Source organism: Eschrichtius robustus, chromosome 6 (genome assembly GCF_028021215.1).
Source record: "Eschrichtius robustus isolate mEscRob2 chromosome 6, mEscRob2.pri, whole genome shotgun sequence".
Taxonomy (NCBI): Eukaryota; Metazoa; Chordata; class Mammalia; order Artiodactyla; family Eschrichtiidae; genus Eschrichtius; species Eschrichtius robustus.
The window spans coordinates 71,580,372-71,595,627 of record NC_090829.1 but is presented as its reverse complement, the minus strand read 5'-3'; the positions used below and the strand labels follow the sequence as shown (position 1 = coordinate 71,595,627).

Here is a 15,256-nt window from a genome sequence, read left to right as displayed (position 1 = left end):
ACACAAAATAGGTACAATTAAAAGAAACTGATCCCTAAGGATCGTGGCAGCTGTGTTAAACTGATGAACTAGTGGATAATTTTTTTTCTTACCTATTTTTTTTCTGCTATTCTATTACTTTTATCATTAAAATAAAACTGCTACAACAGGCCATCATCAAAAAATCTACAAACATGGTGGTGTGATGAATTGGGAGATTGGGATTGACATATATACACTAATGCGTATAAAATGGATAACTAATAAGAACCTGCTGTATCAAAAAAAAAAATCTACAAACAATAAATGCTGGAGAGGGTGTGGAGAAAAGGGAACCCTCTTGCACTGTTGGTGGGAATGTAAATTGATACAGCCACTATGGAGAACAGTATAGAGGTTCCTTAAAAAACTAAAAATAGAATTACCATATGACCCAGCAATCCCACTACTGGACATATACCCTGAGAAAACCATAATTCAAAGAGTCATGTACCACAATGTTCATTGCAGCTCTATTTACAATAGCCAGGACATGGAAGCAACCTAAGTGTCCATCGACAGATGAATGGATAAAGAAGATGTGGCACATATATAAAATGGAATATTACTCAGCCATAAAAAGAAATGAAACTAGTTATTTGTAGTGAGGTGGATGGACCTAGAGTCTGTCATACACAGTGAAGTAAGTCAGAAAGAGAAAAACAAATACCGTATGCTAATACATATATATGGAATCTAAAAAAAAAAAAAGCTTCTAATGAACCTAGGGGCAGGACAGGAATAAAGACGCAGATGTAGAGAATGGTCTTGAGGACACGGGGAGGGGGAAGGGTAAGCTGGGACGAAGTGAGAGAGTAGTACTAACATATATACACTACCAAATGTAAAATAGATAGCTAGTGGGAAGCAGCTGCATAGCACAGGGAGATCAGCTCACTGCTTTGTGATCACCTGGAGGGGTGGGATAGGGAGAGTGGGAGGGAGACTTAAGAGGGAGGAGATATGGGGATATATGTATACGTACACAGGATTCACTTTGTTATACAGCAGAAACTAACACACCATTGTAAAGCAATTATACTCCAATAAAGATGTCAAAAAAAAAAAAAAAACAACTGCTACAACCTTAAACTTAGAGTTAAGGAGCTATCTCAGTACAACTATTTCTCTTTCCTAAAGATACAACCAAGAAAAGTATTTTAATGTTGATACAAACCCAAATCGATATACTCATCAATCTCCCATACAATGTCGGGCACAATCCATTTATAGTCACTAAGGTCAGGTATCATATCTTTCCACTGATCAAAAGTCTAAAAGATAAGAAAGTATGCCAATCAAATGATCTGAATGCCATATAAAAGATAAAAAAAACTATTTAAATTTATTTTGTTAAAACATGCTAAGCTACTAAGAGCAATGTATTATGTTCAAAATTTTTAGAAACAAAGTGGCCTCTGCTCTTCTAAAAATAAATTAGCAGACAAGCATATAAAACATGTAAATGTTCCTTTACTAAATACAGAAAATGGAAAAATTCAAAATGTACTCCTATTTCAAATGGGTTTCATGATTTGGCTTTAAACAACACTGAGGAATACAAGGAAGACAGACCAGGGATCAGGATACCCCACCTTTGGTCCCAGAGCTGCTACGAAGTAGTTGCATGAGCATGCCACTTACTTCCCTGCCTGTGCTACTAAATGGCAAAGCTGAAAATCAAACCTAAGTGTTCTTACTCCCAGACCAGTGCTCCTTCCACTAGGTCATTTTCATCTCTTATAATAACTAAGATTCAGAGAGCGTTTTCCTATTATCACCATTAAAACAATTTATCACATAATAGAGGCACACAATAAATGTTTAAACATCTAATTACATTCTACTGCACTAAAGAAAAATGACATATGCTAAGAAACCTTAAAACAATCATGCTGGAATAATTGGAAAAGCAGTAGGAAAGTTAAACTCACCTTTTTGGCGGTATAGCCACCCCCAACAGCAGATCCGAGTATGAGATACCGAAGTTTTAAGAGTCTTGCAGCTAATCTCGCTGGCCAAAAATTTCTGCAGGGCTGGTAACCATATTTAATTGGAGAAAGTTTCAGTTTACGTAAAGGAAGGTTAGTTAGAGAGGAGAACTGCTGAAATGAGGTCCTGAAGTGGGGTCTTTGAAGCTTTAAGATAGGATGATGCGAATAATAAATACTTCGTGAAACCAGATGCAGTTTTTGTAGTGGTAAGCTTCCTTTTGTTCCAGAGCTGTGTTTCACTAAGGACTGGCAGACCTCACTGAAAGAAAAATAGGTGTGGGAGAAAGATCAGATGGGGAAACAATGCAAAGGAAACGATATAAAAGAGCAATATGCAAAAGTGAAAACACACAGGCACACATGACCAATCACACCGTGCCTTACGATAGCCCACAGTTACTAACCATTTACTGTGTGCCAGGCACTCCTGCAGCAGGAACTAACTCATTTGATCCTGCTGATAATCCTATGATAAAAGTACTAGTATCGTCCCCATTTTACCAACGAGGAAAAGGCGGACAGACATAAGTAAGTTGCTGAAGTCCCCACTGACATAAGGAGTAAAGGAGGGATTCAAACCTAGGCAGTGGGACTCCAGAGCCTGTCCCCTAATTTACTATATGTGGGCTATGATCCTGGTCCAAGAAATCAAAACTGAAAACAAAAAAGGTAGAGACTTATTTTATTAACTACTGACAGCTATTTGCTGTCAGTAAAGTTGAAAACAAAATATCTTTGTATAGTGACATATCCGAACTAAACTCATCATGGTAATCATTTTGAAATGGTACAGAAATACCAAATCACCATGTTGTGTAATAGGAACTAACACAGTGTTGTAGGTCAATTATACTTCACAAACAAACAAACAAACAAACACACATAGAAAAAAGATCAGATTTGTGGTTACCAGAGGAAGGGGGTGGCAGAAGGGGGAACTGAATGAAGACAGTCAAAAGGTACAAATTTAGAGTTCTAAGAGAAATAAATACTAAGACTGTAATGTACAACATGATAAATACAATTAACAGGCTGTATGTTATATATGAAAGTTGTTAAGACAGTAAATCCTAAGAATTCTCATCATAAAAAATATTTTTTTCTATTTCTTTAATTTTGTATCTATATGAGACGATGGCTGTTCACTAAACTTACTGTGGTCATCATTTCATGATGCATATAAGTCAAATCACTATGCTGTACGCCTTAAACCTATACAGTGCTGTATGTCAATTATACCTCAATAAAACTGTTAAAAAAAGATGTGCTGTAATAGCAAAAAATGTTACCACTTAAATATCTAACATTAAGAACATAAATTTATAAACTATGGTACATAAACAACAGAGGATACTGTGTATAGCCATTAAAGTGATAAATACGAAGACCATGTAGATGTACGAAAAGATTTCATGTAATGTTAGGCTAAAATGGTGGTATGAAAATAAATGTGAATTATGGATGCACCTATACAAAAAAAGGCGTGTAAACTTTTACTTTTAAGCACAAAAGTTCCAGTAGCTTATAACATCTATTCTTTGCCCTCTCATCTATGTTTCACAATCCTGAGACGGTCCAGGAATGGAAATTAAGGAAAAATTATTAACACCTCATGTACCTGGCTCCCCAGAAAAAGAAAGAAAGAAAGCGGGGGGGGGGGGGAAACCCCAAAGAGAAAAAAATCTAAATGCACATGTTACTATCTGAGCTCTTTCCTCCTGTCCTTCCCGGCAGAGAATGAAAGTCTCCTACCAACAAACATACGCCTGATTATCTTATTCAACACACAGTCATAGTGCTTACTATGGGCCAGGCCCCATACTAAAGAATAAATTTGTAATTCATTTAATTACACGGGAGTAGAAATATCTTAAGGAATAGGAATCAAGGAACATTGAAATAATGTTGTGACGAAGGACAGTGAGGGGAAAGGGGTATCTAACTGCCAGGCATTATGTCAAATGTTTACACAAATGCTACTGTTAACTCTCAAAAAAACCCAGTAAGGTAAGTATCCTTATTTTACCAACTTGCTTTTTTAAACTGTGTCTTGCCTAAGGTAGAATGACTAGTGAATGGTGGAAAAGGAATTTGAATATATACTTCTATATTAGGCCAAACTAAAAATCAAATGTGATGCAAAACAAGGCTCCCCGACCCCAACCCCAGAAATCATCTATTCACACTCATCCATCATCTGCTTTTAACCTATGTACTGTTTCCTAGCATGTTATTATTTTTTCAACAATTGTATGCAAATATTTATTGCACCTAAATAAATGTTGGTCATTGGTTTTCTGACATGTCTATGAGCACATATTTAGATATATATGTCAAAGAATGTTTATTTATTAAAGAGTAAGAATTTAAATGTACTCCTTCATAACATGCATAGGAGCTACATCAAAAGACAAACTCCAGAACTTGGGGCATCTGACCGTCCGCATCTCTACTTCTGCAGGCAGCTAAACTGTGCTATCAACATAAGACATTTTAAGCCATGACTACAGAGTCAATAGTAACTTTAGAAACAATTTAGCTGACAGCATCCAATTGAATAAACAATTATCAGTTGATAATTAGTCGATTGGAAACTCGATTTTTAAAGTTTTTCCTACATATCTTAATTGCTCCAACAAAGTACACTATTTTCTGCAAAGTCTTTTCTTATTTAAAGAAAATTAGATATATTTCCCCAGTAAATACTGAGTAGAAATAAAAAGGTTGTAAATAACTTAGTTCAGTACCAAGGGCTGGGGATATACTCAGAAATTAAAATTCCATGACATTAGAAGTAACTTATTCAATTATTCTAATGGACTGAAACTTCAACTATTGTATGCCATTCAGTTCTAAATTTAGACTCAAATTAACCTTCATAAAACAAATGGATCCCATCACTTATAAACACTATAAATTACACCACTTAAAACATTCCGAAAAAAATTCAAGACAGGTGTTTAGAGACTGAGTTAATTCAGGAAAACCAAGTTTTTCCAACCTTGCTTGATGTATGTTACTTCTCATCAAATGCCTGCAACAATGAGTTAAACCTGAAGATATCTAAGGATACTAGAACACAGCTACGTGTAAAGATTAAAGTCAAATTTAATTTCATTAAAATGCACATAGTAACCCATAGAAATGTAAACACTTCTATGATTTTCGGTTTAGGATTAACACAGACCAGGGCAACAATAACACAGTGATTAGAAAGGTGGTGCTACATTCACCACCTCACATCCAAAAAGCAAGTCTCCCTTCCTCAACTCTGAAAAAAGCTGCTATTAAGAGAATATCTCTAATCACCATCTCTGATCACCATCTCTGACACTACATGTATGCGTCACCGCTCCAGATCTGACTCCAAATCATGTTCACTCAGCGTACTAAGGAAAGAGGCAGAGTCCCCTTCACCCCGAGAGAAGAGCTCAGGTACCTGCAAAAGCAATGTAAGCTGGCGTGCAGGTAGAAGAAAAAGACAGTGAGAATTAAGAGACGCGGCAAGGGTGACACATGGTTAGAGTCATAGAGCCCGGACAGAAGAAGCCACCAGAGACAGAGATAACAGCGAGGATAGAAGGGTGAAAGGGGCAGGCACAAAAGGACATAGAAAAGGCCAAGACTGAAAAGCGCCCAGAATCTTCCGAGGGGCATAGGAACACGGACAGGGGCCAGTACGGGGGCCAGCACCTAGGTAAGCCTAGTCAGGGCTCTTGTCACTCCGGGTCCTCAAAAATATCCCGGAATCCTCCAACTGCTCTCTGCTTGGCCTGAGAGTTACCTGCACATTCTGGATGTAGTGATGGGACAACCTCGTTTTCTGGAGGCCCCAGAAATAACGGGGCCAGGTCGGAGCCCGCACTTACCAGGCCACGGCAGCCCGGCGTAGTCGCCACATCCCGCCGGCGAGGAGGTCACACAGGCGCCGAGGCGGCCAGGGGGGAGCTCCGGTGTCAGCCCCAGTCCGGCTCCTACTCCAGGAATGACCCAAGAAGAGGCCCTCGGCAACAAGGGCACAGAGCACCCACTGCGGGCCTCCCAGTGGCGAATGGACTTCCGTGAGAGCCTGCTCGGCACCCGTACTCAGTCCGTCCGGCAAACCTCCACCCCCCGCCCCTTCCTAGGAGGGCAGCACAAACGGTCCGGGGGGAGGACTCACGTATGCGCTCAAAGCCTCTGTAGAAACCACAGTATTTTCCCCTCCCCTCCCCCCACCCCGCCCCGCCCCGCCCCGCCCCTCCCTTTTTGTTTCCAGAGTGGAATGGTGAACTCGTGCCTCTCTGGTTAAAGACTTGGGGAGGGGAGGGGTCGAGGTGTGGGGCCAGGGGCTGAAGGGCGAGAAATACGGAGTGATAAATTCTTACTGGGTGGCTACCATTTAGAAAATTTGGTATTGCAGGAGCATAGAGGAGCCTAGGGAATACAAAATGAATACAGTACAGAGATAGAGTAATAGAATAGATTAATGAAAACCCACGGCTGCCCCTTTGCCCTTCTCCTTTGTTTGGCCTCTTTGTTTACGAAGTACTTTCATATCCTTAGAGCAATCTCCGGAGGCTGGAGAAGTACTGGACAAGTTAAATGCTTTAGAATCTCTGAAGGTCAGATTAAGAGGGGTCATGAATTAGGAGACCTAAGAGCTTGGTACAAGCTTGTGCAGTTTATAAAGGCGTCAAAAATGATTTTGTTCATTTACTCCTTAACCGGCTTTCATCTGGCTTTTAATCACACTAATTTGTTGAAATTGCTGTTGTCAAAGCCTCCAACAACTCCATATTGCCAGTGGTCACTGGACCGCTCCGCGTTCAGCTCAGAATATTGGATCTCAGCACACTCCTTAATCGGCTTCCCTCTCCTGGCTTTCAGGACATCACATTCACCTTTTCTCAAGGACCTGCTACTCCCCAGTCTCCTTTGCCATTTCCTCCTGCCAGACTCTCAACGTAGGATCTCTTGAGATCCTGGACCCCTTCTCTTCTCTGTCTTCATTATCTAAGTACTCTAAGTCAGTTCTATGACTTTAAATGCCCTTTTCCCATTCCAACTCTTATCATTTTATGTTTTATGTGGAAACGGGCCCATACAAGGGATGTGACCTGTGGAAGGTAGTGAAGTCAATTAGTGGCCCAATATCAGAGAGCCGGGTATGCCCCCTTCATTTTAAGAACTCCACCCCCGGCACATGCTACACACAAAATTCCTTTCCCCGTAATCATCAGACTCATAAGTCAGTGTGCATCCATTCACAGTAACACCAAATATAGACCCAGCCTATGCTAGTAAACTTCCCAAATGAAGGACTCTGGGATTTTCTTTATTATATTTAGTGTGGTGACTGTTTTAATGGCAAGTACAAATGCGAACTTGCTATACTGATCTGTACAAAATGTAGGTTTCCCAGGATTGTAGATTTATGCAAAAATTCCTTTGTTACTGTTAATTCCAGTTGTTTTATGGGAAAAAAAGTGGAAACCAAATAATGGCAACTCCTTTCATATATGGGTTATCTTTACATCTTACAAAGTCCTTGTTTTGTGATTCTACTTCTAGGCATTTAGCCTACTGAATCTGTTCTCCGAAAAACTGGGTTCTCCTCTTGGTGCGTGTCAAGCCAAAAGACACAACTAAGACAAAGTTCAGGAGAAGAAAGGATTTATTCCCTGCAGCAAGTGAGGAGAAAACTGGGAATCTCCCAAAGCAGTGATTCCTCCAACAGCAAAATTTGGGAAGTTGTAAGCTAAGGGAACGTGCATGTTCATGAAGGGGTTGGGCAGTCAACAGAGTCCAAGCTTGAGTTGATTGGAGTCACACAGGTCAGAAAAGGTCAACATCATCATCCCTTAGGTGCCAGTTGATCTGGTGGTTGAGGCTTCAGGCTAATCTTTACTAGTGAAACAGAACTGGGAGTCTTTACAACTGATACATTCTCTTTGCTACTGTTGCTTCTCTTGCCTGATAACAGTTGTTTGTTTCTGCATTCTTTTGTTCCCTTAAGATCGTTAATTACTGAGACCTGAGGGGAAGCATTGTGGCCAGGCTGAGATCACACAATGGCTTTGGCCCAGAATGCCTTCTCTAATGCCATGAAAGCCATAGGTAGTTTTCTTCCTCCAGGCCCTCTACTTCATCTGCTTACAAGTCATGCAAAGATGTATACATGCTGTTTCTTTCTGCATTGTATGAAATAGCAAAAGATCGGAATCAACATCATTAAAAGATAAACTGACTCAATAAAAATTTTAAGGGTTTACTTGATCAAAAATTATTCAAATCAAGCAGTACCCAGCTGTAACAGGGAAGAGCCAATTTTGACTCCATGCTGGATCTGTTTCTTTGACTTTAACCTTTGCTTTTCATTGCCTTTGTTATTATAATCATACATGATGGCCTGCCTCAGGGAACCCTGCCCCTCTGCCTGAATGTTAAACTAAAGTGCCTTTCTTTGTTCAGCTCACAGGGAGACAATCTGACCCTGCCCACCAGTGAATGGCTGCAGAAAGAAGAAATTAACATATCCCCTCCTCAATGCAGGCCATGGGAGATGTTTTGCAAGACTCATGGCCCTTTTTACTTTACTTCCTCACCGCCTCTCCCTCTCTGATTCTATAAAAGAGACTGGCATCCAGACCCCGATAAGATGGTTTTTGGGGACCCTAGTCCGCCATCTTCTCAGCCTGCCAGCTTTCCGAATAAAGTCGTTATTCCTTGCCTCAACACCTCGTCTCCCAATTTATTGGCCTGTCGTGTGGCGAGCAGAGTGAGATTGGATTCGGTAACAAAGCTAGAATTGGTTAGAAGTGATCCATCCATTGACACTTTTATGGAGAAGACACAGAAGTGAAGAAAGGAAATTATTTGGTTGGCTGTACTTTAAGTGGTTACCTTATTTGGGAAAGCCTAGTTGGCTGTTTCTGATTGGTTGTTTTAGGTTTTGATTTCTTAACCTTGAGGCTTAGGTTTTGTTTTGCTTAGTAGGCTGCTATAGGGGAACAAAATGTGCCACCACAAAATGTGTCTCTTTGGCATGAGGTTAATTTAAGTGGATTATTTTTAAGAAACAGAAGACTCAGAAGTCTTTCTTTTTTACCTCCCCCTTAGCTGCCTAAGGAATTTAGACAGAGGGCCTGTTGCAGGAACAGAGCTATCACCAGAGATATCTGTAAAAGATATGGACTAAGTGCAGTGGGGGAAACTCTTAATGATCAGAATCCAGTCTCCATCCAATTGTCTCTGAATGGCCCAGCATTTATTTAGGAAATATTTACTTTTCCAATTCCATGTGGATTTCCTTTCTCCCCTTTGAAGTCCCAAGCCCCTATCCCCAACATCTTCTTTTGTCTTTAGCTGAGGATGGTACTGATATTTAAGGTAAGGCTTCAGTCATTTTGGCGATTCACAGTTTTTCCGGGTCTCTCCCATGTATACATGTTATTAAACTTTTGTTTGATTGTCTCCCATTTATCTGTCTCATGTCAACTTAATTATTAGACTATTGCTGAGCACAAGTTCACGTGCCCAACACACAGTGATGCCAAACAAACCTAGAGGTTTGGAGTAGAGAAAGGTTTCTTGAAAGGACCATGAAAGGAGAATGGGCAGCTTGTGCTCAGAAAACCCAAACTCCCAGATGGTTTTGGGGGAAGAAGTTTTATAAACAAGATTTTGGATGAAGGCTGCAGGATATATGACTTTTTTCTGATTGGTTGGTGGTGAGGTAACAGGACCCTGTTCCAGGAATCTTGTACTCAGCCTGTAGTTACCGTTCTCCACCTGAGTGGGAGCCTTAGTTTCTACAGAAGAACTCAAAGTTATGTATATCCCTTGAGGAGGAACCAGGACCTTGCTTTATGGCTGCACTCTTGTCTCTTGATTGCTCCTTCTTTGTTTCTGCATTCCCTTCCTTCCCTAATTAGAAACTGTTTGAATCTGCCGTTTGGAACTCAGGAGGTCTAGGAGGCTGAAGCTTTTTTCCTACAAACAAGAAATGGGGGATATAGAAAGGCTTTTGTACAAGGAGCGCCCCACAGCGTCCTGCTCCATTTCAAGGCCAGACAGAAGAACCTAGAAGGGTAGAGGAAAATTTCTTCCTCCTCGACACTGCCAAGACATTAGAACCATCTTGTCTAATGACATTTTTGTTAATGAATTTAATAAGAAAAATAGCCAGAAATAGAAATAGTTAAATAAATTATATTCATACTAGCCATGAAAGTCTATGAGCTAGATCTCTTTGTCCTGATAAGAAACAATTTCCAATATATAGTATCACATGAGAATAAAGGGGCAGAATATTGTGTAATCAAAATGCCACCATTGGTCCAAATTCATCCCCTGACCTGTTTTGTTTGGCTTGTGTTAGCCTATTTGGTGTTTTAAAAATAATATTGAACTTGTTGCTGTTAAAGGGAAAAACCACAGGCCCCAAACAGTGTCACTTATGCTAAAGCCCATGATACCAAACCTAGATTTAACACCTAACCCAATGAGGCCCTCCTGGGTACAAAAGCCTCTCTGTGCCCCTGTTCCTTGTTTATAGAAAAAGGCTTTAGTCTCCCAGCCTTCTCTGAGTTCCACTTTGTAGACTCAAGCAATTACTAATTAGGGAAGTGAGGGAATACAGAAACAAAAGAAAAGCAAATAGTTCAGTGATAAAACAGAGTCATATTTCATACTCAAGGGATACACATAACCATCTGATGCATATCTTTGAGTTGTTCTGCAGAAACTAAGACCCTCACCCAGGTGGAGAATGGTGACTACATGCTGACCACAAGCAGTGAACCCCAGACTGGTTGCAACCAGAAGGTTGATGAATAAGATTCCTGAAACATCATCCTGTTACCTCACCACCAATCAGATTAAAGTTCATGAGCTGCAACCCTCAACCCAGATGTTGCTTTTAAAAACCTTCCTGGAAGCCATCAGGGAGTTTGGGTCTTTTAAGCATGAGCTGCCTGTTCTCCTTGCTTGGCACCCTGCAAATAAAAGCTATACTTTCCTTCACCACAACCTGGTGTCAGTAGATTGGCTTTGTTGCACTGCGGGCAAGTGGACCCAAATTTTGTTTGGTAACAGTAACAACCTGGACTTGTGATTGGATCTGAAGTGAGGGGGTAAGGAACCAGTCTTGTGGAGCTGAGCCCCTAACCTGTAGGATCTGATGCTATCTCCAAGTAGATAGTGTCACAATTGAATTAAATTATAGAACACCCAGCTGGTGTCTGGAGAATCTGAAAATTGCTTGATGGGAAGGAACCATCCCAATCCCCATGACCCTCAATGACTTTTGGTGACTAGAAGTGTCAGAAGTAAAGCAGAGGATTCAGAGAGTATCAGGAGTAGACACAGGAGGACTCTTTCCTTTACAGGAAGGGTCTGGGGAAGAACTTGAGGGTGGTGAGTCGTGAGTGGAAAGGAGACTTACTTTCACTGTAAATCCTTTTATACTCTGAATTTGTTAACATGTGTATTATTTACTTAAGGAAATAGATGTTAAAAATGTTTTTCTGGTCCAGAAGTCATGAAGTAATTTTACTATTTTAAACTTTCAGGTTCAGATGGAAATTGAACAGTGCACCAGTTAAAATTCCCAAAACGTTTATTAATATATTTATCTGCAAAAAGACATTTTTCAGAGGATCAGGGATCTTCAGAAAGGGAGATGTTAATGGAAACTGCAATATTTGCATTTGTTTTTTTAAGTTTTGTGTTAAAATTGTTACAATAGAAGTTTTTGCCAAGTTCTTCCTGGGAGATGCCCAAGTTCCCTGACACTGCACTCTTCCTCTGTGGTTTCCTGGAGAGGGAAACTAGCTAAGTCACACATAACTGCACCATCAGGGTTATCAAACTCTTCAGAAAAGCATGTCATAATCTTCATCAACAAACATTATAAATGATTTCCTAAAAATCCTCATTTGGATTATATATATATACACACATATATATATGTGTGTATATATATATACACACACACACACACATATATATATGGATATATTTTTTGAAAAGAGCAAAACCCAGCCCTGCTCTCAAGTAACCATGGTCTGGCTAGGGAGACACATACCTAAAAAGGTAAACAATGTTTACAAAGGTAAACAATGATTGAGTACATACTGAGGACCTAGTAAGGGGTGGAAGTTCTGCTACAGGGCAGAACTATAGCTTAATCAAGTGGGCTTAAGGAAGATAATTCTGGGGGGGGGGAAATAAACAGAAAAAGATGAATTTGTAAAGAGAGAGACTGAAGGTTGGGAAGGCTAGATGAGAAAGTCAAGTGTGAGGGGTCTGAGCTAAGTACAGCAATGGGATAGAGGTGAGAGATCATTTAAAAGGATATTTTTGAATATTTAAAGCAATGGAAAACTAAATGCAGAAACTAGGGGCAGGAATCAAAGATGACTAGTATTTCAAGCTGTAGTGAATCAACAGCGCTAGTGACAGTCACAGATATAGGCAAGCTAATTTGGAGTGGAGATATGATAATGCTGGTTTTGGATTGATGATTAATGCTGAGGCATTAATGAGTTATCTAGGTTGAAAAATCTATGAGGCTCTTAGAAATCAAGTCCTGGAATTCCAGAAGGAGGTAAGGCTTGCAATACAGATTTGAGAATTGTCTTTATAAAGGTGAAACTGAATCACTTTTTTAAAAACTCTTTTATTTCTTGGCTGCTGCATGCGGGATCTTAATTCCCCTGCAGTGGAAGCATGGAGTCTTAACCATTGGACCTCCAGGGAAGTCCCAAACTGAATCACATTAACCTTTGGGAAACTGTGCAAGAACTTGAAATTGTTCACAAATGATTAAATACACATTATTTTATAATGTTTATATTTTAAGACTGAAAGTATTACATGCAGTGAAATAATGCAAGAAAAAGAAATATAGGGCTTCCCTGGTGGCTCAGTGGTTGAGAATCTGCCTGCCAATGCAGGGGACACGGGTTCGAGCCCTGGTCTGGGAAGATCGCACATGCCACGGAGCAACTAGGCCTGTGAGCCACAACTACTGAGCCTGTGAGTCTGGAGCCTGTGCTCCACAACAAGAGAGGCCACGATAGTGAGAGGCCCGCGCACCGCGATGAAGAGTGGCCCCCGCTCACCGCAACTAGAGAAAGCCCTCGCACAGAAACGAAGACCCAACACAGCCAAAAATAAATAAATAAATAAATTAATTAATTAATTAAAAAAATATGTAAGGCATAACATTTTCAAATGATTGTTCACATTGAAAACCTCAAGAAATCAATAAGAAAAAATAAGCTACTAGATATAATTAATGAGGTAAGAAGAGTCTCAGAATACAAGGTGAATATAAAAAAATAATTGTGGTGCTATATATTTGCAAAAACACCTGTGCAGATATCAGGTCCTAATCCTTGGAACTTGTAATTGTTACCTTATTTGGAAAAAGGGTCTTTGCAGATGTTATATTAACGATCTTGAGATGTGAATAGTGCAATATTTTAGATTATCCAGGTGGGCCCTAAATGCCAGGACATGTATCCTTACAAGAGGAAGATGTCACAGGTACACACAGAGGAGAAGGCAATGTGAAGACGGAGGTAGAGGTTGGAGGATCTCACCGACTAGAAAGAGACCATGCTGGCACCTTGATCTTGGATTGTCCAGCCTCCAGAACTATGAAAAATAAATTTCTGTTCTTTATAAGCTACCCAGTTTATGGCATTTTGTTATAGCAGCCCTAATTGACTAAGGCATAACCCAATTAAAAATGAGCAAAAAAAATTCAAACAAACACTGAACAAAGGAAGATATATATAAATAACCAAAGAACACATAAATAAAGTGCACAATGTTATTAGTCATCAGGGAAATGCAAATTAAAACCACAGGATACCAATATATCTCCACTAAGCTGCTAAAATGAAAAAGAATGACAATACCAAGTTTGATGAAGAACTCTCAGGCACTGCTGATGGGTATGTAAAATGGTACAACCACTTTGGAAAAATATTTGACAGTTTCTTACAAAGCTAAACATACACCTCCCCATTGGTCCAACAATTCCACTCTTAGGGATTTATCTAAGAGAAATAAAAACACATGTATGCAAAAAAGGTTTGTATAAAAATGTCCCAGCAGCTTTATTTACAGTAGCCAAGAACTGGAACCAAACCAAATGTTCATCAACAAGAAGATGGATAAGCAAATTTATACAAGGAAATACTACTCAACAACAAACAGGAATGAATTATCGATACAGGTAACAACATGAATAAGTCTAACAGACATGCTGAACTCAAAAGAGGATGTTTCATTCATGTGATGTTCTAGAACATGGAAAATGGGTGTTGGGAGTGGGAAAGGAACATTGGGGTACTTTCTAGGGAGATGGAAATGTTCATATGGTAGGAATCTGGATGACCTGGATGTATCCATTAATCAAAATGTACAGCTAAGATTTGTGCATTTCAAATTACAGATATGCATATTTACATTTTGCATAAATCTATAAAAAATAATCGAGTGAGGAAGGTTGAAGCAGGGAGATTAGATGCAACAAGAATAACAAAATGTTGATAATTGTGGAAGCTGGGTAGTGGATATGAGTCATTATATATACACACAATTCATTTATATACTTTTCTGTTCACTTTGTATGTGTTTAAAAGTTTTCATTATAAAAGTTTTAAACTGTATCATATGATTCTTGTAAAAATAATACAAGGGAAATGAAATGCATTTGACAGGCAGTCTCATCAGTGTAAAAATGAAGAGCAGAGAATGACTATGAAAGGCAAATAGCCTATGTGCTGTGTAGAAGTTATTCCAGGTGTATTAGTTTCCTGTGGCTGCTGTAATAAATTACTCCAAACAATTCTGGAGGTCAGAAGTAAGAAACGGGTCTCACTGGGCTAAAAACAAAATGTCTATAGTGCTGGATTCTTTCTGGGGGATCTAGGGAAGAATCCGTTTTGCCTGTTTGTTTTGCCTTTTCCAGCTTTTAGCGGCTGCCCGCATTCCTTGGCTCTGGCTCATTTCTGCCTTTAAAGCCAGCAATAGCTGCCTGAATCTTCCTAACAGCATCGCTCTGACACTAACTATTCTCCCTCTTCCACATTTAGGGACCCTTGTGATTACATTGGTCCCACCCATATAATCTAGAATTATCTTCCTATTTTAAAGTCAAATGATTAACAACCTTAATTTCAACTGCATCCTTAATTCCCCTTTGCCATATTCACTAGTTCCAGGGATTAGGATGTGGACTTCTT

The 15,256-nt window shown here is 39.7% G+C and overlaps 1 protein-coding gene across 4 annotated transcripts in view; it reads right to left on the bottom strand.

Moving 5' to 3' along the window:
- The window catches only part of OPA1 (OPA1 mitochondrial dynamin like GTPase), a 92,676-nt gene extending 86,572 nt beyond the window's left edge, over positions 1–6,104 (bottom strand). For 3 of the 4 annotated variants that reach the window (XM_068546453.1, XM_068546455.1, XM_068546454.1), the window contains exons 1-3: positions 5,882–6,104; positions 1,953–2,271; positions 1,196–1,292 (exon numbers count right to left, since the gene is read on the bottom strand). In XM_068546453.1, the coding sequence (XP_068402554.1) occupies positions 1,196–1,292; positions 1,953–2,271; positions 5,882–5,913 (448 nt within the window). In that variant the 5' untranslated portion in view covers positions 5,914–6,104. The remainder of the gene's footprint in view (positions 1–1,195; positions 1,293–1,952; positions 2,272–5,881) is intronic. The other variant, XM_068546456.1, reaches the window with a different exon arrangement.
- Positions 6,105–15,256: the final 9,152 nt, after the last annotated feature.